This window comes from Camelus dromedarius, chromosome 22, assembly GCF_036321535.1.
Source record: "Camelus dromedarius isolate mCamDro1 chromosome 22, mCamDro1.pat, whole genome shotgun sequence".
Classification (NCBI taxonomy): Eukaryota; Metazoa; Chordata; class Mammalia; order Artiodactyla; family Camelidae; genus Camelus; species Camelus dromedarius.
The window spans coordinates 9,773,705-9,801,065 of record NC_087457.1 but is presented as its reverse complement, the minus strand read 5'-3'; the positions used below and the strand labels follow the sequence as shown (position 1 = coordinate 9,801,065).

General features: G+C 40.2%; 1 protein-coding gene across 7 annotated transcripts in view; it reads right to left on the bottom strand.

Annotated features, from left to right (window-relative positions):
* PSD3 (pleckstrin and Sec7 domain containing 3) overlaps positions 1-27,361 on the bottom strand; it is a 463,075-nt gene that overhangs the window by 101,301 nt on the left and 334,413 nt on the right. For all 7 annotated transcript variants that reach the window (XR_010377299.1, XR_010377300.1, XM_064477400.1 and 4 more), the window contains one exon: positions 11,766-11,959. Coding sequence is in view for 5 of the 7 variants with exons in the window: in XM_064477400.1 (XP_064333470.1) it covers positions 11,766-11,959 (194 nt within the window). In the remaining 2 variants the exon portion in view is untranslated. The remainder of the gene's footprint in view (positions 1-11,765; positions 11,960-27,361) is intronic.

The following is a 27,361-nucleotide window of genomic DNA, read 5'->3' as shown; positions in this document are numbered from 1 at the left end:
GAAGGCAAAGTGGCGAGGAGGTGGGGTCTTAGCCCAGTTTTAAAATAACTGCTTTGCTTTGCCTTAGACTCAAAGGGTCCTTCTCTAACAGGAGACACTGTCTTGTGGGGAAAAAACATTCCACTTTTATTATCTCTTAATTACAGTGTTCCCAATGTTACACAATAACAAAGAATTCTGCCTGCATTACCATTATAAACTCTATTTTCAGTATGTGTGACTCAGAATACCATCTCCTCTCTCGAATTTGACATGCGGGACTAAATTTTCAAATCTTTCACTGCCAGGCAATTGTGTAAACCCTCTAGAGGGAGTGAACCCCCCTCAACTTTCTCAAGACTTACCTGACATCCAAAATATTTAAAATGAGATCGAAAATATGAAGCAGATATGGTCCTCACACTGTTAAAAAGCAATTAACATTTCAATATTTCAAATTAGAAACAAACCTCAGGTGGGTAAAATCACTGAAGAATCTGTACTTGGAAATGTGATTAAAATATGTCAAAATGATTACAGTGATAAGTCCACACAATTGCCTTCTTTGATTTGCTTCTTTCCAACTCCTCCAATCCCATTTTCCTAAATAAACCACTTTTTAACATTTGAGCTGTTTCTCAGGGTAGCTAATTTGCATCATATCCCTAAATGATGTGCTGTAATAATAGACTGTGAAATCCGCTACTGATTTGTTACTGAAAGAGATGAGGGTCTAGCAAATTGTAACTGCTTCACTCTAACATCTGTATGGCTTCCTACCTGCATCTCCAATGGTTGTCTCAGGAGCTTTCAGAGCATGCTGACAGCATTATTTTCTGTTTCCTGGGGAGTAGGCAGCCCCTTTCACCTTCCTCTAAGAGCCTGGGCTTCCCCTGGGCTCTCCGCTCTACTTTTACCCCCCAGATCCTGTCATCTGTACTCTCTCACAGGGTCAAAGTGGACAACATTTACATTCTACTATGTAACCATAATTACATCTTTTGTATTTCTAAATGTAACAAACAAAATTCTATTATTATGGTGCAAGTTTTAAAATATTACACTGGTGATTGCTAATTTTTGGTTTGGGGTTTTGTAATAATTATTTTTCTTGTGGAGATTTCAAGAAAAGTAGCCCCAACTGCTTCTAAATTTCCCATGAAATCAGGTGATCTCTCATGTTTTAAAAATTTTATGATAAAATCTTAAGACATTGGAAGGTTATCAAGAGCAACAGTGAACACACACGCACCATCACCTAATTTAAAAAATTATCAGCAGAGCTGAGGTGCTGGGTACTCCTCACGGACTGCGCGTTCTCCCTGCCGGAGGTGACCACTGTTCTGTATTTCATGACTTCTATATGTGAATGTTTTCCTATTAAAAACAGTGCCGTACTGCCTGCTTTAGGGTGTTACTGTATGTGCACATTCTTCTGCAAGTTGCTTTTTTTTTCATTCAACATTACTTTTTGTGGGAGTCACTCATGCTGAAAATTGTAACTTTAGTCACTTGTTTTGTCACTGTTAACAGTTTTCTATTATATGAATGGGAAACCCATTGACTAAGGGCCATTTCGGTGGTTTTATTTTGAGCTATTACAATGTTCTCCCTCTTAAAAGATGGTAGATATGCACCTGGGATTGAACGAACTGAGACACAGGTGTAAGCATTTCCAACTTTACTGACTATTGCCAACTGTGGTGACACCACTGATGCTCAGGTTTACCGATGCATGGAAGAGCGCTCATTGCTCTAAAATCCTTATCAACATTCACTCTTTCAAATTCTGGCCCATGTGACATGTGGAATGATACCTCATTGTGTGTTTACTGTGAACGTCCCTGATTACTGGTGAGGCTGAGTGCGTCTTCATATATGTATTGATCACCACAATTTCTTTTTCAGTGAATCATCTGTTCTCATTGTCCATTTTTTCTATTGGGTTGTCTTTTTTTGGAGGGATGTTAATCCTTTATTAGTAATATACTATAAAGTATCTTCTCCCAATCTGTAGATTGTCTTTTAATTTTTTAAAAGAGAATTTTAATCGAGTAAGTCTTTACTATTAATGTAATCATATATGAATATACCCTTTTATCATTTTTTCCCCTAAATGTTAGGAAATCCTTCTTTAACCAAAGATCATTAAGGTGTAGTTTCACATTTTCACCTAAAATTTTAGATTTTGTCTCTCAAATTTTTACCTTTAATCTACCTGAAACTGATTTTTTAGTGGGGCTGATGTGGGAAACACATAAACACACATCATAGCCCCACAAACCACATACCCCCCTCTATATGCTCTCCACCCAGACCCACATATACCACATCCACTCATCCCCTCCACACACACCACCCACCCACCTACCACATACACACCACACCCCCACGTACCACACCCCCCACCCCAGCACCATTTAATGAACATTTCTGTGGTCCTTAATCATCTGAATTACTTCCTATACTATATAATCACGTTACCATAAACAGTGGGCACTGCTGCTTCTGGGTTCTTTTCTATTCCACTGTCCTTTGGATGTCCTGTTACCTGGGAGGACGTCAGCGTGGTCCCAACTGTTCTTCTCCCACTCAGTTCAGAATGTTCTATGTGGTATCTTAGCTAACAGTATTCTGTATTTCATCTGTGCTGTGCATTCTAGATTAAAATCACTCTCTGTATGGTGCACCTAAAAGTAAGCTCCTGAGAGAGGCTATGTTTAACACGTGTCTGGTCTCAGGTACCTGAGGAATGTTTAATTCTTGCAAGAAAAAAACTCATTTCTTGCCCCTCGGCTTACATAGGCTGTGGTAGTACAAACTAGACAAGCAGTTCACTTCCTGCCACGATGACACCACTGAAGTACAGATACAGCCCTTCACCTGGTCTCGTCCGTCTGTCCGCCCCCATCTCATGCTATTCAGTCTCAATTGGAGGTGGGAATGGGGGAGGCGGGGCGCAACCTCAGAAGACTCTGGGGCCAGGAAAGCAGCAATTATGCATGAGGAGCCCTGGCATGACACCACACGGCATTGCGGAAACTGGTCAACCAGAAAACGCGTAAGTTCGTGCAACTCATTTTACAAAAAAAAGTGCTGCGGTGGCCAAGTAAAAGAAATGTTCAGACCCCACTGGCCCTAGCTTGAGACCTCTATCATCTAAATTCACACTACACTGTGGCAGGCTGCCCCAATCACACAAAAGACGTAGAACTTAAATGTTTCCTAAACGCGTTTTCTCAGGGATGCTGCTTTTAATAATGTGCTACAGTTGGTCTGGTATAATCAGATTTGAGTCCCACCAGATGTCCTGATACTCTACATTACAGCTGTGGCTAATACATTTAAGGTGCATTTCCTCCTCAGGAAAAAGGGGTAGTGATAATAATAATACCACCAACTTCATAGGGTGAAGATTAAATGAATTAACTCACGAAATGCTCAGGATAAAGCCGTCATATTGAGTAATCACTTAATTATCACTGTTACTTATCATCATTTAGACATTCATATTTTGAGTACCTTGTTTCCAGTCATTTTCTTGATTTCCATAAATATCTTGCCTCAGGTTAACAAGACAAAGAGCTTATACTGGATTTTTTTCTTTGTTCTACCAATATCCAAAAGATACATTTTGTTTTCCAAATTTGACTGTTCAAAGCTTTCTCTTAATGTCAGATTTAATGGGTCTGGTAAACACATACTTCCGTGTGAGAGAGAACATTTGCTTTTAATCATGATTTGTCTCCTGGAGGCAAAATTTCTGAGCTGGGTGTATCTTTAGAATGTTAAATCAATCAATCAATAAGAGCAAAGAAACTTTCCAAGTTTTAAAAAATGTCTGTCTGAGGGATTATGAACACAATCTGACAAATTTAGTCCTGAGAGTGAACTAAAAAAATGAAAGATACAAATCTTGAGTTGGACCAGCTCCTTTAGAGACAAGTTAATCAGAATTTTAATCTTTCCACAGAGCTCTGACCCATCTTCACTTACGAAAAATTTTCAGTACATCTATCATCACAGCAGCTGCCCACGTTTACACACACGTAAAGAATGCAACACAGCCCTAGCTATACTGAACATGATGAATTCAAATAAATGTCTACAGACTTAGCAGAAAAATATGTCCCAAAGGCATCATTAAACAGGTTTCTCAGAAATTATGTGGACTGTCTATTCCAGAAAAGCTCTACTGTTTTTACTTTTTTAATGTACTAGAAATGAATAGTGATATGTTTCAAAGCACATTAGACATGAGTAATATAAAACATATTTCAAATTTGCTTACGGTGACCACCTCTCAAAACAGAAGGGCACGTTCAGAAGCAGGACAGGCACTGTACGTTCCTCAGAAGCAGCAGTGCTCAAACACTGATATAAACCAGTTCAACCAGATATGACTGGAGTCCAACAAATGGGATGGGGGAGCATGGAAAGATTAGCTGAGAAGAAGACAAATCTCGTTCTGGGGCTCCAAATACTTCTCTAAAGAGTTTGATGGTACTCAGATCCCTAGAATTCCTTATCACTTCCATAGCTCAGTAAATATTAGGTCTTGAGGTCTGAGGCAACTAGAAAGAAATTTCTTAACAACAAGGATCAGCAATCAGTTTATTTCCAGTTATGCCCATTAAAGATTGCCTGGTACAGAAACTGACCTCCTATGACCTCCATAACAACTAAAAAACAACACAATATATATAAAACAGAGGTTTTCAGACACTGTACAGCAGGTAGCTATGGACTGTGCCCCTACAGAGAAAGGAACAAAGCCCAGGTTACTGCCTGGGGGAGTGCCTACGACCTAGCAGTGAAAGAGGGGACCCAAATAGAGCTGGAAGCCATGCTGGGTCGAGCAGCTAAAGAGGGAGTTTGGTGAGGCTGCAGTGGCTAGAATTTGTGGAGCAAATTTGTGGAGCAAAAGAGAGAGAAAAGCTGCAGAGAAAGACAGCTCTGCAGATCTGCAGAGGGATCCACGGGCCCCGGCTGGAGCACTGATCTGAGCACATGTGAAAGGCATGGTCCCGTGCACAGGAAGAAAGTGGTGGGACGAGCAGTTTTAAGAGCTCACACAGGGCTAGAAATAGTTTGCGTTCTCGTCAGAGTGGAAGGACTTTGTAACAACAGGGAGTTGAATAGAGTCTAAAAAAGAAGAGTAACGCTTTAGCAATGGAGCTAATAAATGTCAGCATAAAGGCTGCCCTGGATCCACCACAGCAAAGGGTAAAGGCAAGTCTCTGAAGGGTTCAGTTCATCTGCAAGCTACTTACCTGCACAACAGAATAAAACCCAACATTCTTTGAAGGGATAAAACTGAATCCACTCTGAAAAAAGTCACAACGTCTGGCATGCAAATAAAAATCAGTAGGAATGCGAAGAATGTTAGAGTCCCAGAAAAGATAGGGAGAAAGGGATTGAAGAGAAGGGCCTTAAAACAGCTATTATAAATACGAGAAATATGCTCAAGGATATTAAGATAAAAACTTGATAAAGGAGAGAAATGGATGATGTAAAGGTTTTACACTAGTTTCAAAGATAAAAAGTACAGTATATCGAATAAAAAATACTGTAGTAAACTTGAATATACAGCAATAAACATTGTTAAAAATAAAGTACTGAAAAAATAAAAAAAGAGTTTGAAAAAATTGAGCAGAGACTCAATGAGCATTCTGTATGTCTAACATACAGGAATCTAGAGTCCCAGAAGCAGGAGTGGGTGCTATAAAAATAATGGCTGAAAAATCTACAGAATTGGTGAGAAATATAAACTGATAATATTCAAGAACTTCAAAAATAGCACAGGGAACTATATTCAGTATCTTGTAATAACCTTTAATGAAAAAGAATATGAAAATGAATATATGTATGTACATGCATGACTGGGACATTGTGCTGTACGCCAGAAACTGGCACAGTGTAACTGACTATGCTTCAATTAAACACACACACACACACACACACACACACAGACAAGGAAAACATAAAGAAAACCACAGTAAGGAACCTCATTATAAAACCGCTGAAAATCAAAGGTAAAGAGAAAATTTTTCAGAAGGGGAGAAGACCACACTAGGTACAGAGGAACAAAAGTGATAGCAGACTCTTTATCTGAAACCACACAGGGCAGAGAACAATGGAACAATATTCTCAATTACTGAAGGAAAAAGAAAACACTGCCAAGGAATTGTATTCCAGTGAAAATAAATTCCTAAAATTAAGGCACAATACAAACTTTTTAAATAAAACCAATAAAACATGAGGACAGTTATACTATATGAGACATCTTGAAAGAAATTGTTAGAGCAGGGAAAAAAATGATACTAAAGAGAAATTTGAAACTGCAGAAAGAAACCCAGTATACCAGGAATGGTCAATACGTGAATAAAAGTAAAAAAATACAGTTTCTCAACCTTTACGAATTGCATAAAGAATAAAAAATTTAAAAAGAATACATTTCTATTTAAAGAAAAAATAATAACAATGCACTATGAATTTTACAATATTTACATAATTAAAATGTATGACAATAGCACAATGCTGGCAAACAGAAAGAAGTAAACTGCTATAAAGATTTCAAACTACACGTGAAGTGGTAAAATTTGAAGGTAGACTGTGACAAATTAACATTATACTGTAAACCCTACAGCAGTCACTAAAATTATGAAGCAAAGAGGCAGAGCTAATACACCAACCATGAAGACAGAAACACACACACACGCACACACACAATCCCAAACAAGGCAGGAAAAGAGGAAAAAATAAAAGATGGAATAAGTCAAAATCAAATAGCAAGATGGCCGACTTAAACTCAACTATGTCACGACTACTTTAAGTGCAAATGGTATAAACACTTCAATTAAGACAGATCAACTGAATAAAAAGAAAGACCCACCAGTATGCTGTAATAAACAATTTTCAAGACAAGATCATAGATCAAGATTAAAAAGCTAGAAAGGATTTCTGTATATTATGCAAAAAATGAAAAGAAAGCTTGAATCACTGTATTAATATTAGGCAAAGTAGATTTCAAAATAAGGAATGTGACCAGGGATAAGAAAGTCATTTCTTGACAGAGCGATTATTTTATCAAGAGGTCATATCACATATGCACAGCTGGCAGGAATGCAAAGTGGTGTGGATGCTTTGAAACACAGTTTGGAAGTTTCTGATAAACATAGACTTAGCACACATCCCAGCATCTCACTCCGTCATGGAGTGGGATGCTCGGAAATAAGTTAGTGCCCAGGCAGGTGAATCACTGAGCAGCAAATCTGACCCCTGGAGATGGAAGCCGCAGCTGGACCCAAGGGGCAGAGAGGAGGCGCTCTGCGGCTATGGATGGAAAACTGTACCACGTTTGGCAAAAGCATCGTCTGAACTCAACTCAGGAGCAAGGGTGCTGTGCGTGCTGGGAACAGAGCTGAACACTGACTTCGTTGTCTACGAAGGAGAGCGCCCTCTCTCTTAGAACTGTATCCTACCCCTTCTTGAGGGAACTTGCCTCTCGCCAGTGCAAGCAAGTGGGTGCTGTTAGTCATAGGATTCTATCCCCTCAGTTATACCAACCAGAGTCCTGCCCCAGAATCTACGATGTTGGAAGTGAGAGAAGGAACTCTTTTTGATGACAACACTGAACACGTGCTTTCTAGTGCTGCTAATAATCACGTATCTGGCCACATGAGTCCCCTTTTCAAAGAATAAAGCTGAAGGGCGTCCCCAAGATGATGGAGTAGGGAGCTCCTGAGCTCACCTCCTCCCACCAGCACACAAAATTACAACCATTTATGAAAAAGACTGGGACCTACCAGGAAAGATCTTCTACAACTGAAGATATGAGGAATGAACCCCAATGAGATGAGTTTGAGTGGCGGAGCCCCTGCAGGGCCAAGAAGGAGACCCCAGGTGGGCGACCTACAAACAGCAGAGTCACTACAATGACAGAGGTTCTCCACAAGGAGTGAGGGGCCCGAACCCCGCATCAGGCTCTCAGCCACCAGGAACAGGAGCCCCAGAGCACCTGGCCTTGAAGGCCAGTGGGGTTGCATACAGGAGACCCAGAGGGCTAGGGGAAAGAGACCCCTCCTCTTAAAAGGCACACAAAATCTCACACGCTCCGGGACCCAGGACAGTAGTCATTTGAAAGGAGCCTGGGTCAGACCCACCTGCTGATGGCAGGGAGCCTCCAGGAGGGGCAGGAGGCCCGTGCAGCTTACCTTGGGGACACAGACACGGGGCAGCCATTTTTGGAAGCCCCTTCTTCCACATGGACAGTCTGCTGGCAAGTGCCATTTCAGAATCATCCCTCTAACTCCTTAGCCTTGGATTCAGCCCTGCCTCCGCCCACCAGCCTGAAGGTACCGGTACTGGGATGCCGCAGGCCAAGCAGCAAACTGGTGGGGGACACAGTCCCACCACCAGCAGACAGGCTGTCTTAAGACATCCCTGAGCCCACAGCCACCCTGAACACGGCCTCGTCCACCACAGGGCCCAGCACCCAGCCCCACACACCAGTGCCCAGGCACCAGACCCGGGAACCCCAGGGCCCTGCAGCCAGAGACCCCACACTAGTGAGCAGGCACCAGCCCCAGGATCTTGTCCCACCCATCAGTGAGCCTACTCTAGCTTTGGGACCACCCTCACCTTTCAGTGAGCAGACACATACCCAAGAAAATCCACAGCCCCAGAACCTGTGGATCCCGTCCACCCACCTGCAGGCCAGCACATGCCCTGGGACCATCCGGGCCCCAGCCCCTGCCCACCAGCAGGCCAACACCAGCTTGGAGACACGCTGGGCCCCTCAGCCAGCTGCCCCAGGAGCCAGCCCCATTAACCAGTGGTTCAACACCAGCTCTGGGACCCCTGGGTCCTGCAGCTAGACTCCAGGACCTGACTCTGCCCACCAGTGGGCCAACACTAGCCTGGTGGCCCACCAGGAGTGAGGCAGTCAGCCATCCTGTGACTCAGGCCCACCACCCAGTGACCAGCAACCTCTGCATGAGGAGGGCCAGCCACGTCTCTGTGACTGCCCACAACAGTCAGCCCGCCACGACAGGACCTACACAGCCCGCGTGGGGGCACCCCTAGAGCATACAGCTCTGGTGACAAGGGGGAGTGTGCTGCCAGGACACACAGGATGTCTCCTACAGAAGGCCATTTCTCCAAGGTCAGGAAATGTGACCCACCTACCAGACACATAGAAATAAAACCAGCAAATAAGGCAAAATAAGGTGACAGAGGAACATGTTTCAAATAAAGGAACAAAATAAAACCCCAGGAGAAGAACTAAGTGAAGTGGAGATAGACAATCTACCTGAGAAAGAGTTCAAGGTCATGATTGTAAAGATGATCAAAGAACTCAGGAGAAGAATGGATGCACAGGGCCGAGAAGTTAGACGTTTTTTAACAGAGTTAGAAAATATAAAGAACAACCAGAGATGAAGAATACAAAAACTGAAGTGAAAAATCACTGCAAGCAATCAAGAGTAGACTAAATGATACAAAGGAAGAAGTCAGTGAGCTGGAATACAGAGCAGTGGAAATCACCGAAGCAGAACAGAGGGAGGAAAAAAGAATAAAAAGAAATGAGGACCCTTTAAGAGACCTCTGAGACAACAGCAAGCGTACTAACATTCACATTGAGGGGGTCCTGGAAACAGAAGGGAGGGAGAAAGGGGAAGAGAACACATCTGAATACATAATAGCTGAGAACTCCCCTAACTTGGGAAAGGAAAGAGACTTCTTGGTTGAGAAATCACAAAGAGGCCGAAATAAGACCAACCCAAAGAGGACCACCACAAGACACACTGTAATTAGAATGGCCATAATTAAAGATACAGACAGAATATTAAAAGCAGCAAGGGAAGACCAATGAGTTACTTATAAGGGATCTCTCGTAAAACCAACAGCTGACTTTTCAGCCAAGACATGGAAGCAACCTAAGTATCCATCAACAGATGACTGGATAAAGATGTGATATGTATGTGTGTATACACACACACACAGACACACACACAATGGGGTACTGCAATACTACTCAGCCATAAAAAAGAATGAAATGTTGCCATTTTCAACCACCCGCATGGACCTGTAGGGTATTATGCTTAGTGAAGTAAGTCATACAGAGAAAGACAAATACTGTATTTTATCACATTTGTAGACTCTCAAAAATTAAATGAATAAATACAACAAAAAAGAAACAGACTCACAACACAGGGAACCATATTCAATTTCTTGTAATGTGCTGTAATAGAAAAGAATTGAAAATATATATATACATGTATATATATATGTATAACTGAATTGCTTTGCTGTACACACGAAACTAATACTGTAAATCGACTGCAATTCAATAAAAAAAATAAGAATAAAAAAAAAAGAAACAGACTCACAGATATAGAGAACAAACCAGTGGTTACCAGTGGGAGGGGGGAGGGGCAGGGTAGGGGTAGGGGATTAGAAGGTACAAACTACTATGTGTAAAATAAATATAATAAAGATGTGTTGAACAGCCCAGGGAATTATAGCCAATATTTTATAACAAATATAAATGGAGTATAATCTATAAAAATTTTGAATCACTACATTGTACACCCGAAACTAATAAAATATTATAAATCAACTATACATCAATAAAAAAAGAATACATGTAATATGCAAAATAAGGTAGAGAAGACATGCAGAAAATGTCCTGGAGACAATCCTTCATCTTCAGATGTGTCCTTGCCCTTTTCCCCTGAACTGTTAGAGCTACTGTCACTGGCCACCACTAGAGTCCTGACGCCCGCTGTTAGAGAAGAGGAAGTAGTCTAGTCGGCTGGTGGAGAGGGTGCACAGGAAGCACGGTGGGGATACTCCTATGGAACTTGGAAACCGTAAGTCAGGGTCAAAGCTCCTCTACTACAATGTTTCCCTGGACTGTGCTCCAAAAGAATATGCTAATACATTACAAAAAAAGCACCCAGCCACAGAGGGAAACCGCGGCACTGGCCATCCCACACTATGTGTCGTCTGTGTCTGTAGGTGGGCAGGGATACCCTGCAGGTGTAGCCTAATTCTGAGCCTACAGACCAGCTCATCATGGCCTGTTCAATGTATCAAGCTGCTATTTCGCACCCTGCAGATTATTATGTAAACATAGGAACATACTCCATTCCAAACTTCCAACATTATGCGTCAGTAGTCAATCATGTGTCATGTTCACAGAGCCGTCACATGGGACCCAATCAATTTTGCAGCATGAAGTATACCTCGCCCGTCTGTCCCCCACAGCGGACAGTACTCCACATGTGCCTGGATCCCAATTCCATCCCTCCCCGCTTGGTCTCAAGGACCTTACGCTATTTATCATTCTATGTGTCACAAATTCAGCCTTTCCTTCAACCACCAGAAATGTAAACTCCATGAAGACAGGGACCTTGTCCATCCTACACACTACTAAATTTTTGATGCCTAGCACATAACAGCATACTCAAAATTATTTGTTGAAGACAAAAATAAATAACTGAATAAAGGTTGGAAAAGAATCATCTGTAAGAAGTCTTCCAGTTTGGAAGTTCTGTAACTACCTGGAGAAGACCAGGCGCCACAGTATCTTTCTGACCAAGGGTGAGAGGCTTTATCTAACTTCAATAACACTTCTCTAGATAAACATAATATAATTTTTCTTTATCCCTTGACTTTACTTCAGGTAAATTCACTGCAAATTTTGAGCCTACTTTAAAGGAAATAAAGGAAATAATAGAGGAAATAAATGAAATAGAAAAATGTCAACAAATGATGCTTACTCTTCTTCCCATCCATATCTGCGTGGATCTTCCGGGCCAAGAATCCACTTTTGTACACAGCAGCGTTTGGGTCGTGAGGAATGTCCAAGAATGGGTTGGTCGTGCTCCCAATACGGCTGAGGGTCTTCGGATGTGTTCCATTAGCTTTCTCATCAGTACCTTCTGACGGAGACTTTTTTTTCTCTTCATCATCTCTAAGGTGAGAAAACACAAAGATTGAACACAGACGTTGAATACTGTGAATAACACAACGTTTAATGAACAAAGTTATTTAGTGTAGTAAACCATTGTATTTTGTAATGGACTGTCAGTCTTGGTAACAACCACCATGATAAGAATGGCTGTGGTTCACTAAAGGCCTCTGTGTGCCAAACATTAGTAATCATGACAGTCCTGTTAGACTGACATTAGTACCCTTGATCATAGATAAGGAAATAGACCTGAGGTTAGATAAATACACCAAACCACAGATCTAGTGATTAAAGGGAGAAACAGTGAGGATATGACTGAGAAATCTCTGAAGCATCTGCACTTTCCACCCACTACAGTTTGTCTTCTTTCAAACAAGTGGAAGTTCTTTGGCAGAGATCACAATTTTGATTTCTGCACAGTCCAGCATGGTGCCAAGCATAGAGAATACGACAAATAATGGATTAAGTCCAGTGAGCAATATTGGACTGTATCTGCCAAATAACCAGGTTAATCTCTAATATCACCACCTCAGGTAAAGCTACCAGTGGGTTAGGGTGGTGGCGCCGTGCACAGCGATTTGGAATCTTATAGCTACTCCTTTCTCAATCACCATAAAGGGCGGGCATCCTGTCACCAACTGAGAAAGCTGCTAATTGCTCAGCCGCCTTTTTGAACCCTTGCTCCTTCAAGCAAAGCGAGTTTAACTCTGAGTTATAATGTACATCAAATATGAAGGAGGTGGAAAATGGATGGTCACGTTGGTTCACAGAGAAGAGGGAAGAGTAGAAGTTTATAAGCTGATATACTGATGGAAAATACAGCATTCGAGTAACAGCATTTGTCTTAGTTCACCTGTCTTAATGTCCTGAATCATCTTTGGTTTCACTGTTTATTAAACTTTGAATACTGAATCTTTTATTAAAACTTTAACCAAAATAACCACCACCAAAATATATTTAAAATAAACCACAAACCTAACAATCATTAAAAGTATTTTTGATTATCAGAGAAAAATAGCCTTTTTTCTCCGTTGGTGTTTGATAAGTAATTGCAAGAGATGAGAATAACACTGGGCTCTGTCATCTATGCTTTACTTTTAATTTTATTTTTAGATCATTTTAGATTTGTAAAGGTAGTACACAGAGTTCCCTTACGCCCATCACCCAATCTCTCCAATGTTAACATCTTAGGTAACCATAGTAAAAATGACAAAATGAAGAAATTAACAGTACAATACTAAGAACAAACTTCAGACTTTATTCTTATTTCATATTTTTTCAGTTTTCTATATATATATATATATACACACACACATACAAACATGTACACTAATTCATGTACATACATACACCTGTATTTATTTGTATATGCATCCCTCTATCCATCACTCCTTACCCACCTCCCCATGAGCTCATACTGCTATCTCCAACCCAAGCCAGCACGACAAGGTTCATTCCAGCCTCTGTCTTTGCGTATTTGCACTTCCTCAACAGTGAGAAACCCAGCTCTCGTTTCGTACAATATATTTACTGACTGATTTGTTCAAGTCTAGTAAACATATATACTAGTTTCAGAATTAGTAGCCCATGCTCATGTGAGAGAGAAGTCTACCTACTAGAGCAGTGTTTTCCAGAGCTACTCAGGTCAGTTCCTCTCTTCCTGACCCTCTTCACAATGGTTATGCAGTTCATTTGGGAAAGATTTAAATCGATTTGGTATATAGTCTGAATTATAACTTGCATTCCCCATATCTTGGCTAATACTTAAAACATGTATACACACAAAATGTATTCCTTGTACAGTTTTAGGGGAAGGCATAATGCACCACGTATCCACCACCACCAAACCAAACACAACAGTTCCATCGCCCCCCAAATTCCCTCCTTGCTACCCTCTTCTAGTCAATTCCTCTCCCTGACCAATTTCTGTAAACTCTGCTCGGTGTTCCTTCCCAACAGTTTCGTCATTCTGAAAAATGTCACATAAGTGGCTTACTTTACTTGGCAAAACAGAGCTAAGATTCATCCATACTGTGAGAATCAATACTTTGTTTCCTTTTATTGTATTATTTTATTTTATGGACACACAAGTTTATTTATCTATTTCCTTTCCCCCACCCCAACTCCAGCTTTATTGAGGTAGAACTGCTTTTTTTTTAACTGAAGTATAGTTGATAAACAATGTTGTGTTAGTGCCAGGTGTACAGCGAAGTGATTCAGTTACACACACACACACACAAACACACACATATTCTTTGTCAGATTCCTTTCCATTATAGGTTATTACAAGATATTTAATGTAGTTCCCTGTGCTGTACAGTAGGTCCTTGCTGTTTATCAATTTTATGCATAGTAGTGTGTATCTGTTCATTCCAAACTCCTAATTTATCCCTCCCCCACCTTCCCCTTTGATAACTATACATTTGTTTTCTATGTCTGTGAGACTATTTCTGGTTTGTAAATAAGTTCATTTGTATCATTTTTCTTTAGATTCCATTTATAAGTGATATCATATAACATTTGTCCTTTACTGTCTCACTTCACTTAATATGATGATCTCTTTTGGTCAATCCATGTTGCTGCAAATGGCACTATTTGATTCTATTTCATTTTTTATGGCTAACATTTCTGTGTGTGTGTGTGTGTGTGTGTATTTACCACAACTTCTTTATCCAATCATTTTTCGATGGACTGTTTAGGTAGCCATGTCTTGGCTATTGTAAATAGTGCTGCTGTGAACATTAGGGTTCTTGTATCTTTTCAAGTTAGAGTTTTCTCCAGAAAGATGTGCAGGAGTGAGATTGCTGGATCATCTAAGTCTATTTTTAGTTTTTTTAAGGAACTTCCATACTGTTCTCCATAGTGGCTGCACCAATTTACATTTCTACCAACAGTGGATGAGGGCTCCTTTTTCTCCACACCCACTTCAGCATTTATCACTTACAGACTTTTTAATGATGGCCATTCTGACTGGTGTGAGGTGATATCTCATTGTACTTTTGACTTGCACTTCTCACTGCAAATTTAACACTAAGAATATGATGGTGCAGTTGGATAATAAAGGAAAGCGCAAGTTCGCCAGACAGAAAAAAAGTAAAGAGGGCACTTTCACTATTCACATTTATATGTGAATTATCATTTTTTTATTATAGTAAAACATTTAACATAAAATTTACCATTTTAGTTATTTTTAAATATTACAGTCCTATGGCATTCAGTACATTCACACTGTCGTGAAACCAAACTACCATCCATCTCCAGAAGTTTTCATCATCCAGACTGAAATTCTATACTCAGTAAAGAACAACTTCTCATTCCTTCCTCCCTCAACAGGGGCAACCACTACTCCACTTTCTGTCTTTAAGAACTGGGCGACTCTAAGTACACCACAGATAAGTGGAACCATACGGTATTTGTCTTTCTGTGACTAGCTTATTTCACTTAGCATAGTATCCTCAAGGTCCACTCATGCTGTTGCAATTACAGAGTTTCATTTTTTTGACTGTATAACATTACATTAGATGTATTTCACAACTTCTTTATACACTGATCCACTAAGGACACTTATGTTGTTTGTTTCTGTGCCTTGATTACTGTAAATAGGGCTGCTTCAACATGGGAGTGCAGGTATTTTTTGGAATTACTGCTTTCGTCTCCTTTAGATATATTCCCAGCAGCAAAATTGCTGGTCATATGGTAGTTCCGTTTTTAACGTTTTGAGGACCCTCCATACAGTTTTCCACAGCGGCGGCGCCAGTCTGCAGTCCCATCAACAGGGCAGAAGGGCTCCCTCCTCTCTACATCCTTGTCAGCACTTGCTGTCTCTTGCCATTTTGATGATGACCACCCCTAACAGGCAAGAGGTGATCTCTCATTGTGGTCTGAGGTTGCATTTCCCTAATGACTAGTGATGTTGAGCATCTTTTCACGTACCTACTGGCCTTTTAAGTATAATTTCTTTGGAAAACTGTCTATTCGTGTTTTTTGCCCACTTGTTAATTGGAATATTTGTTTTTCTGCTATTGGGCTGTATGAAGTCTTTACATATTTTGGATCTTAGCCCCTTATCAGATGTATAGTACATTTTTTTCACTCACAGGTTGTTGGGTTTTTTGTTGTTGTTGTTGTTTTGTTTTGTCTGTTCAACAAGTTACTAAATAAAATGGCTGAATCTCCATTCTTCACCCTAGCTTCCTTTAATTTTTAAAGTTTATTTTTTCATTGAAGTGTAGTTGATTTACAATACTGTTTGTTTTCTCACTCTGTTGATCATGTCTTTTGCTGTTGGGGACAAAGAAGAAGAGGGGGCTATCACAGGTTGGGGATCCCCCCTGGGGAGTCAGGGGTTCAAGCTACATATTAGGCATTGTAGCCCTGAGGTCTAACACCAGGAAGACAAGCTTCCTTTGCTGGTTTGAAAACAAGTCAGGCTTACTAGAGGGCTTTAAGAAACTGAGACTCTACTCTTAAAGACTACACACATAAGACTTGCTTAGTCTGTCAAAGTGTGGTAACAGCAGACTGAAAACTGCCTGGAGCTCTGGATGGCTAGTCATGGCCGACCCAGTGTATCCACCACCCCGCACTGGGGTCCTGTTCCAGCCCCTCTTGCTCTGGTGCTGCTACCCACCTAGGTGGAGCATGCTGTTGCCAATGAGAGGGCACGCACTTGGAGGGAACTGGTTCATCATGGACCCTGGACCTGCTTCTGACCAGAAGAGGGGCGGTCACTGCCAGCACATATGCTGATGCAAATGCTCAGGAGGGAGCAAGACTAGTTCTAGCTCCAAGGCTGAGACTGCCACCAGCACAGCGCACGTCCCTGCACACTTCTGGGAGGGAGTCTGCTCAGCAGTGTGGCGCCAGCCTCTCTAGCACTGACTGAGCCTCTAACCAAAGCATGCGCACCGTGGTGGAAAAGAAACCAGCAGAGGAGTACAACTCTAAACCCTCAGGCCCCGGCAGGACTGCACCCAAGGTGGAGACCACTGTCACACCCACAAGGACCCCAGACGCCGCAGAGCTCTGGCTCTAGCCCCACGGACACTTACTCAGCCTCCTGCAGGGATGTGACTTGTCTCGGAACATAGGAGAAGCCCTGGCTCACACCTGACTCTGACCCGGCCCCTCCCACACCAGTCCTACCTCCCACCAAGATGGCAACTGCCAATGGATCCTGGAACAAGACGTGGCCCAAGCTCATTTCAGACCCAGCTCTGCCACCAAAGCCACTGGCCACAAAGACTCCACAGAAACACTTTCACACAAGGACATGCCTTCGAGCCCAGGACAGGTAACTGTTTGACCTAATTTCACAGAGACAGAGGAAGTTAAACAAAACGAAAAGTCAGAGGACTATGTTTCAAAAGAAAGAAGAAAATAACAAAAGAACCCTAAAAAACCCTAATGAAACAAAGATATTAATTCACCTGACAGAGAGTTCAGAGAAAAGCAGTAAGAATGCTAACTGAACTTGGTAAAAGAATAGATGAACAGAGTGAGAAATTTAATAAAGAATAGAAAATATTAAAAAAAAGAACCAGTCAGAGAAAATATGATAACTGAAATGAAAAAAAATATATCGGAGGGATTAACAGCAGATTAAGCGATACTGAAAAACGCATAAGTGATCGGGAAGACAGAATAATGGAAATCACCCAGTCAGAACAGCGAAAAGAAAAACAGGTTTAAAAACATTTGAGGATAGTTCAAGGGGCCTCTGAGGCAACATTAAGCAAACTAACATTTGCATTTTAAGGTCGCATCCTAGGCCACAAAACAAGTCTCAACAAATTTAAGAGGATAAAAATTACATCAAGAACGCTTTCTTAAAAAAAAAGAATAATGTTTTCTGACCACAACAGTATGAAATTAGAAATCGATCACAGGAAGAAAAATGGGAAATACACAAACATGTGGAAACTAAACAACCAATGGGTCAATGAAGAAACCAAAGAGGAATTCCATTCCTGGGCATACATGCCCAAGAAAAATGAAAACACTAATTTGAAAAGATCCACACACCCCAATGTTCACAGCAGCATGATTTACAATAACCAAGACAGATCCATCAACACATGAATGCATGAATGGATGAAGAAATAGAAATTATGAGACCCTGTTTTAAACTAATACCAAATTCAACAGAATTCCTAAGAGATTCACACTTTTACTTTTCCTCTCTCTCATTTTATTTTATTGATCTTACAATTTATATATTTTATACTGTATAACTAATAACAGGTTATTGTAGTTATGTTTATTTTTTTACTCTGTATTTTAACTTTCAAACTAGAGTTGTAAATGAATTGTGCACCACCATAACTGTATCACAGAATCCAAGTTTGGCTATATATTTACAATTACAAGCAGGTCTCACAATGTTGATTACCATCCTTTAACTTCCATTCAAAGAACTCCCTTTAGCATTTCTTGTAAGGCAGGTCTAGTCATAATGAATTCCCTCAGCTTTTGATTGTTCAGGAAGTCTTAATCCTTCCTTAATTGTGTCTACAACTTCGGGGATAGTATTCTTGGTTGAGTATTTTTCTTTCAACATTTAGAGTTTGTCATCCCATTCTCTCCTGGCCTGAAAAGTTTCTGTCGAGAAATTTGACTTAGTCTTACGGGGTTTCTCAGCATTTAACTTCTCTTTCTCTCTCACTGCTTTAAAAGTTTTTCATTATCTTTGACTTTTGACAATTTAATTGTAATGTGTCTAGTGGTAGCCCTATTCCAGTTCAACCTACTTGGGCCTCAAAGACTGGATGTCTATTTGTCTTTACAGGTCTGGAAACGTTTCAGCTATTACTGATTTAAATATGTTTTCTATTCCTTCCTCTTTCTCTTCTCCTGGAATTCTCACAATAGGAATATTATTTATTTTCATTGTGTACCATAAGTCCCATAGACTTTCTTGACTCTTTTTCATTCTTTTTTCTTTTTGCTCCTCTGACTGAATAATTTCAATTTTCCTACCTTCCAGGTCGTTGATTCTTTCTACTGTATGGTTACTTCTGCTTTTGAAGCTCTCTGTTGAATTCTTCAGTTCAGTTATTGTATTTTTCAGCTCTGAGATTTCTGTTTGGTTTTGATACTTACTACTTTTATTTTATTGAAGTATGACTGATATGCACATTATGTTAGTTTCAGGTGTACAACTGTGATTTGATGTCTACATACATTAGAAATTATCACAGTAAGTCTAGTTACCATCTGTCAGTATACAAATTTAATACAATATTACTGACTATACTCCTACAATATACATTAGATTCCCAGGACTTAATTCTTTTTATAAATGAAAGTTTGTACCTCCTAATCCCCCTATCTATTTCTCCAACCTCCCACCACCCCTCGGCCTCTGAGAAACAACAATCTGCTCTCGGCATCTATGAATCTGGCTTTGTTTAGTTTTGTTTGTCCATTTAAATTTTTATGATTGCACATATAAGTGAAATCATACAGTATTTGCCTTTAACCGTCTGACTTATTTCATCAGTATAATAGCCTAAAGATTCACATTAGTCAGTCAGTGCAAATGGCAAAATTTCATTCTTTTATTATGGCTAAATAATATTTCAGTGTATGTGTGTGTATCACAGCTTCTTTAACCACTCCTCCATCGATGGACACTTAGGTTGCTTCCATACCTTGGCTATTTTAAGTAGTGCTGCAGTGACTATGGGGATGCATACTTTTTTGAGTTAGTGCTTCTGTTTACCTCAGATGAATACCCAGAAGTCGAACGGCTGGACTGTATGAAGTTTGACATTTTTTGAGGGACCACCATGCTGATTTTCACAGCGGCTGCACCAATTTACAATCCACAACATTGCACAAGCATTCCGTTTTCTCCACATCCTCACCAACATTGCTCTTTTGACTCTTTGATACTAGCCATTATGACAGGTGTGAAGGGAGATCTCACTGTAGTTCTGATTTGCATTTCCCTAATAATTATGATGTTGAACATCTTTTCATGCGCTTGTTGGTGATCTATGTCTTCTTTGGAAAATTGTTCCGCTCCTCTGCCCACTTTTCAATCAGTTTTTCGTTTTTGTTGTTGAGTTGTATGAGTTCTTTAGATATAATTTTTGATATTAATCCCTTATCATATATATGACTTGCAAATATCTTTTCCCATTTGGTATGCTGTCCATTCATTTTGCTGATGGCTTTCGTTGCTGTGCAAAGCTTTTTAACTTGATGTAGCTCCATTTGTTTATTTTTGCTTTTGTTTCTCTTGCCTGAGGAGACATGTCCAAAAAGACACTGGGACGACTGATGTGAAAGTGCACGCTGTCTATACCTTCTCATAGTTTTACCGTTTCAGGTCCCACATTCTTTCTGCGTGTGGTGTGACACAGTGGCCTAGACATGCTGCTTTTATGATTCTCCCTTTATCTTTTACTTTTGACATTTTACTTGTAATGTGTCTTGATGTGAAACTCTTTGGGACTCACCTTGCTTGGGACTCTGTGCTTCCCAGACTTGAATGTATTTCTTTCCCAAGTTGGTGAAGTTTTCAGCCATTATTTCTTTGAATCAGTTTTCTGCCCCTTTTTTCTCTCTTCTTCCGAGGCTCCTACGATGTGGATGTTATGCACTTGATGTCATCCCACAGATCCCCTAAAATGTACTCATTTTTAAAAAGTCTTCTTTTTGCTGTTCTGTTTCGGTGATTTCCACTCCCCTGTCCCCAAGGTCACTGATCCATTTTTCTGTATCATCTGGTCTGCTGTTGATTCCCACTAGTGTATTTTTCAAGAGAGTTATTATATTCTTCAGCTTCTTAAGTTCTTTCTGTTTGTTGAATTCTCACTGTTCATCCATTCTTCTCCCAAGTTCAGTGAGCATATTGATAACTTACTTTGAACTCTTCATCAGGTAAATTACTTAACTACACTTCAATGTGGGCTTTTCTTCCCCCCAGGAATTTATCTTGTTCTTTCATTTGGAACATGTTGCTGTCTTTCCTAATTTTGCTTGACTCTCTGTGTTTCATTCTCTGCATTATTCAAAACAGCTCCTTCTCCCTGTCTTGAAGGAATGGCCTCATGTGGAAGATGAACCTTATTATATAATCTTGCCCTAGTTCTTGGTTGTCTTTCAAACTGGTTTTGATTGTTTCAGCTCCATGGGATTCAGAAACACAGCCCCTGTCGGCCTGAGCCTGGCATTCAAAGTACGTCAAGAGTGTGCACTGAAGACCCTGGTTAGGTGGAGTCACGGGTTTTGCTTTGCAGATGGGGGAAGCCTCGGGCTGTGCTCTGCTCAGCACCACTGTAAGCAGGGCTGCTGATGGGCTGCACAGCTCCCCGCGCACTCTGGTAAGATCCCCTGGCCGGGCGGGCTGAAAGCTGTACTCAGCAATAACCGGGGCTACAGATTAGTTTCCCTGCCTGACAGCTCTAAGGCCACTGATTCCGTGTGTGGTCCTGACTCGAGCCAAACTTTGTCCTGAGTTCCCTGTCCAAACAGGGCCAAAGACTTCGCTCCAGGCGGCCATCAGCTCTGCTTACCCTCCTCTCAGCTTGAGCTAGGCAGCTTCCTGGTGTCCTCGCTTGTCCTATGTGTCACATGGGTTTGGGGGCCACACTCTGCAGTGGGTGCAGCTATGACAGCTCCTCCCTCTGGGCGCGAGCAGACCAGGCCCCAGGACCAGCAGAATTCCTCGTCTGGGCGGCCTTGCTTAGGCAGACGTCCACCCTGCTGAACCGCCCTGGTCAGACTGAGCCACTGACATGGGTCTGCAGATGATAAAGCCACTGGTTTGACTACTGCGTGGCTCGGCAGGTAGGAACTCAGTCTGCCGAGATCCACATGATGGTTCCTGGGAGCTCGTCTCCCCTTCTCCCTCTCACTTAGATGCCTTGTAGTTGAGACCCGATTCCCCTCTGACCCCCATTTTCAGATCAGTGAGTTTTTCTTCTCAAAGCTTTAAACATCTCTTTAGTCTCTTCTTGCTTACATGGTTTCTGAGACATTAGATGTAATTTTGATGTTTCTTCCTCACAGGTAAGTGTTTTGCTCCTCTGACTTCTTTCAAGATTTTTTCATTATCTTTGATTTTCTACAGTTTGTAAATGATATGCCTACAAGCAGTTTTGTTTTCGCACCTGTAATTTTTATCCTGCTTGTTGTTCTCAGAGTTTCCCGATCTGTGGTTTGGTGTCTGACATTAACCCGGGGGGAGATTCTCAGTTACTGGTGCTTCAAATACTCCCTTTGTGCCTTTCTCTCTCTCCTCTCTCTCTGGTACTTGTCATGCATGTGGGTTTATCTTCTGTAGTTGTCCCGCACCTCCTGAATAGTCTGTTTCCTTTTTTTTTCTTCCTAGTGTTTTTTTTCTTTGCTTTTCCAATTTTGAAGTTTCTATTGACATATTCTTAAGCACAGAGATTCTCTTCTCAGATGTAGCCAACTTACTAATGAGCCCATCAAAAGCATTCTTTACTTCAGCGGCTGGTTTTGATCTCTAGCATTTCTTGATTCTTTCTTAGAATTTCCACTTCTCTGCTCCCAGTGTCCATCTGTTCTGCATGCTGTCTGCTGTATTCATTGGAGTCCTTAGCATTTTAATCAGAGTTGTCTTAAATGCCTGGTCTGATCGTTCTAAATCCCTGCTGTATCTGAGTCTGGTTCTGATGCTGGCTCTGTCTCTCCAAATCATGCTTATTACCTTCCAGGATGACTTGTGACTTTTTTCCTTTTGAAAGTCAGAATTAACATACTGGGTAAAAGGAACTGCTCTAAATAGGACTTTGGTAATGTAGTGGTAAGTTGGGGAAGGGAAGCCGTCTAGAATTCTTCAATTTGGTTTCAGTCTTTAGTGAGCCTGTGAGCCTCTGTCTCTGAACTGTGAACTTTGCTCGAGCTTCTCAGTACCCCCTAGAATCAAACAGAGCACCTTCCACCCTCTCCCTCACTGTGTGGCAAAACCAGAGGACCAGACTTGCCTCTGCTCCTTTACCTCTGGTTTTTCAGTCTGTATTCAAGTTAGGTGGGCTGAGCTCAGCAAGCTTGGCAATCACTCAGGTCCCCATTGCATTCTCCAATCTAATGTTGTCGGGTGCCTTGCACTTGGGTTACAAAGCAGATGACTGACTTCATTTGGCTCAGTATTTTGTGCACATACTTCTCTAGCCAGAACATTAAAGACAGCAGTAGGGTATGAATCAGGTACCAAACTCCACCTTGAACATCCAAACATGACCATTGTCCTAACTTAATTTCTTAACCTCACAATCACCCTAAAAAGTTATGTTATCATTTCAGTTAAAAAAAAATCAAGGTTCAGACAGGTGAACCTCACATGAGCAGGACTCATGGAAAGTGGTCGGCTAACAGGCCTCCCTGGGGACCTCCCTGTTTCTGAAGATCTGAAAGCCACTGCACCATCCACAGAGATGCCTGCTGAGCAGCAGGGCAGCAAGTGGCCAAGCCCTTGCTTGCGTCCAGGAGGGAGTCACTGCCAGCTCAGTAACGATCAGAAGGAGCCTTCAGCTGCCAGGCAGTTTGCTAAGCAGTGGGGATATCACAATGGTTGAGAGCAGGGGAAACAGATGAAATAATAATAATGGGTAATATGTTTTTATAAAAAGGAGTATTATAATATGCACCTTGATAGAGCTGAGCACTAAACAAGGTAGGCCCAGCGAGGTGGGAAGAAGGGAAGAATATGTATCAAACCTGCTGAATCACAAGTACAAGGAAGCTTTACAGAGTTGGATGGGGTGAGAGATTATGATGAGCATTATATAGCTCTGAGAATTTACCAAACAACCTCATGAAATTAGACACTTAAATGGGTAAATTTTATTGCATATAGATACAATACCAGGGGACAGGAGGTGGGAAGGGAGTTTGAGATTTGCAAAAGTTAACCACTACATATAAAAACAGTTAAAAAAAATAGCTTCTGTAGAGCACAGGGAACTATATTCAATATCTTGTATTAACCTTTAATGAAAAAGTATATAAAATGAATGTATGTATATATATATATGCATGACTGGGACATTATGTTATATACCAGAAACTGACACACTGTAACTGACTATACTTCAATTAAAAAAATAATAATAAGTAAAGTATACCTCAATAAATCTATTTTTAAAAAAATGAATATAGTGGTTGAGTGAAGGAACAGAACACTAATTTGAATATCATCCTAATATTGTGATCAGGTGATTGTTGGAAAATACAGTGAAGGGTAAACTTATTTTTAAAATGTGCTGACTTGTCATGGGGCTTCTGTTTTACATTATATTATGCCACAAGGCAAGAGGAGTTTAAAATGGATCTGTCTTTGACACTTACCAAAAGTAGAAAAATAAAAATCATGTAATTAAATTAAAAAATTCTGCTGAACACAGGAAATACATTTTATTTTCTAAAAATTTCTTACTCTGACACAGGCATCTTAACTGTAAAAAAGAGAATACGCTTCTATTAAAAAGTCAAGCTCCATCATTAGCCCCTAAACATCAACCAGAATGCCCACCGGGGTTGGGAGAGGAGGATGTAGGCTTTCTGAAATACAGGATCTGACTGATTGTACAATGACTGTAGCATGCTTTCCAAACTAACAAAGCTTACCTGTAGATGTTAAGATGGTTTTTTTAAAAAACATGTTGGGAATACACTAGGGTCAAGACAGGTATTAGATGTTTCCAAGAGACTTACCAGGAAATTTTTAATGGGCAACTAAAGATGATTTCCTTTAACTGATCTGGCTAAGGTTTTCACCTATGAAAATGAAGGTTTGTGTGTACATCACAAAGTACACACACAAAACACTCAATGACATCCAAGCAACCGTGGTCTAAAATGTCCGAGGCACTGTGCTAGCCACTGTATGCTTCTTGTAGAAACTGTACTTATTGTACTTTTCCTTGTGTCATTCTTTAACAGAAAGTGGAGGCTTAGCAATTGATATAGATATAAAATTCGAAATCATCAGCATATTAGGAAAAAACACTTTCCTTATATTCCAGCCTCTGTAACTTCTTGCGTCTCAGTGATTTAAAATTGCTCTTAAATCACTACTAACGTTATAGTCACATTCCATCTGCTCTCCAACCTGTCTGCTCTGCATATTCTGCAGTTAAAGATAGTATTTGTAAATCACATCACTTTCATCATCATCTTTGTGGATATTAAAACTGTTATAACAGTAAAATCCTTAAGCATTCTAAGTATCCATCTCAATCTCATTGAGAGAGATGCCACTTACAGAGAAAACAGACTTTTTTTTTTAACTTGCCCTTTTAAAAAGTTAAAAATTGGATGACAAATGTTTCCAGTACCTGAGTTCAACGTGTTTGAGATGGCTGAGAAAAATAGGTACTTATAGATTAAATGTTAAGTGTGAGCTATGATTCAGATGCTTAATAAAATTACACTTCACAGAGCTATGGGAGAGAATCTCCCCTGATTTTAAACCCTGAAATCTTCCTTTAAATACTAGAATCTGAGAGACTGATCCATATTCAGTATCATTTTTAGCTAACAAATTTTTAAGTGATACCAAATAGCTCGAAATCTAACTCAGATGAATGACCACCTTTCATAACTAAGGCCTTGCTTTCTTGGTTTCTTTTCTTTATCTTACACTCAAAGCATTTTCAGTGAATTTATAAATAGGAAAAAAATCAAACCAAGAATATCCTTTACATATCCACTGTATATAGAGATTTACCCTTCTTTAATATTCACATGAAATTATCTTCTAAATTTGTGAATTTCATGTAATATTACATTAGAATTACTATTACGCTAAAAGTGCAGCATGATTAGCGCTCCCCAGTGAGGAATGTGAGGGTAATCTAACAGAGCAACGATGGTAAGACTGTCAAATCTTACTCTTTTCTAGTATTCAGCGAGCAAAATGCGTATCCAGAGAATGCTTAATCATACGAGTAAGTGGAGAACTGAGTTTTATTCTTTCTTCATAGTCAACTATCTCATACAGTTACATTAATTTTTCCATGGCTAGTTCCCTCTCTACCAGTAATTCCTAATGCCAGCCCTCCTACCATTCCCCCACACACTCAAATACTTTTCTATGCATTTATTATATTCATTGGATGTACAACCATTGTCCACCTTACAGTAATGTCTCTTTGTCTTAGTTTTCTCACTAGTAATTTTTATCAGCCTATAGATGGCTATTTGGGCATTTAAAATGAGAACTACTTTTGGACTTTTAGATCAAAGTATCACATAAATGTCTTGATCGAAAATAACCTGTGTGAGTAAGAAAGTTTTCCTTTATCTACACCTACTATTAAGAAACACTATTGTGATTAACAATTTTATGTATCTACATTAATTAGGGAATTATGATAATAAAGTTATTTAACAGCATAACTCACTATAAAATGAATTACCATGGTTTATCTCTTTTTTTGATGGAAATAAAGTAATTTTACTTCAAGGTAAAAAGTATTTTAAAATAAGACAAGAAGTACCCTTTTCTTTAGGATACAAGTTCAAATCTAAAAGGCAGATATAGGAAATTTCAGTTTTTCTTCCTGGAGGAACACAATGTTGGCAAATAAATCAGGGAGAATTATTACAAAAGAGAAAATGATAAAACTTAAAATGCAAGGCAATTAATTACATTCATCAGCTAACGGTGCCTTATCTAAATCAGTCTGACTTACAAGAAAAACTCACTTGACTAAAAATAATACTATTCTTTTGAGATGGCCATTTCCTAAGGAGCAAGAATTGAGACTACACTTTAATTGATGTGTATTACTACCTAAAATAAAATTAGAATCAACACTGAGTTATATAAAATACAGAAAGGGACCAGTAGAGAAAGTGAAAGAGTCCTTTTCTCGGAAAAAGAGCCTACATAGCAAAGAGATTTTGGAAGCAGCCGTCAATTTCAGATTCAGACCTTCGGACTGGACGAAGAATTAACTGTCATGTGAAGAACCAGTAATCCCACGGCCTTCATCATGCTCTAACCCACACAGAGACGTCAGGACAGGGACGCACTCATACTCACAGGCAGCAGCACCCACAGCGATGGCAGAGAAGAGGGAGGAAATCCTACGAGAGCTTTCTCTATGTCCTAGAATCAACCAGCAAAGGGGCAGCACAGGTCTCCTGCACAGACCAGCTGCAATTAAAGTTCATTAAAAAATGATAAAGAGGCCAAACAATTAAGTTATTTAAAACCACACTTTTATAAGCTGAGGGCTCCCATAACACATGATCTGAAAGACAGAAAGATCCCAGTGGGCCACCCTTTTACCTAATTACCAGGATAATTCTATATGAGAGGGCAGACAGAAAACAATTTAATTCAGAAGCACAGACAAAGGTATCAAACTGCCCTTGTGAACTGAGTATAGGTACCATAAAATAGCCAAGATCTCCCTGATG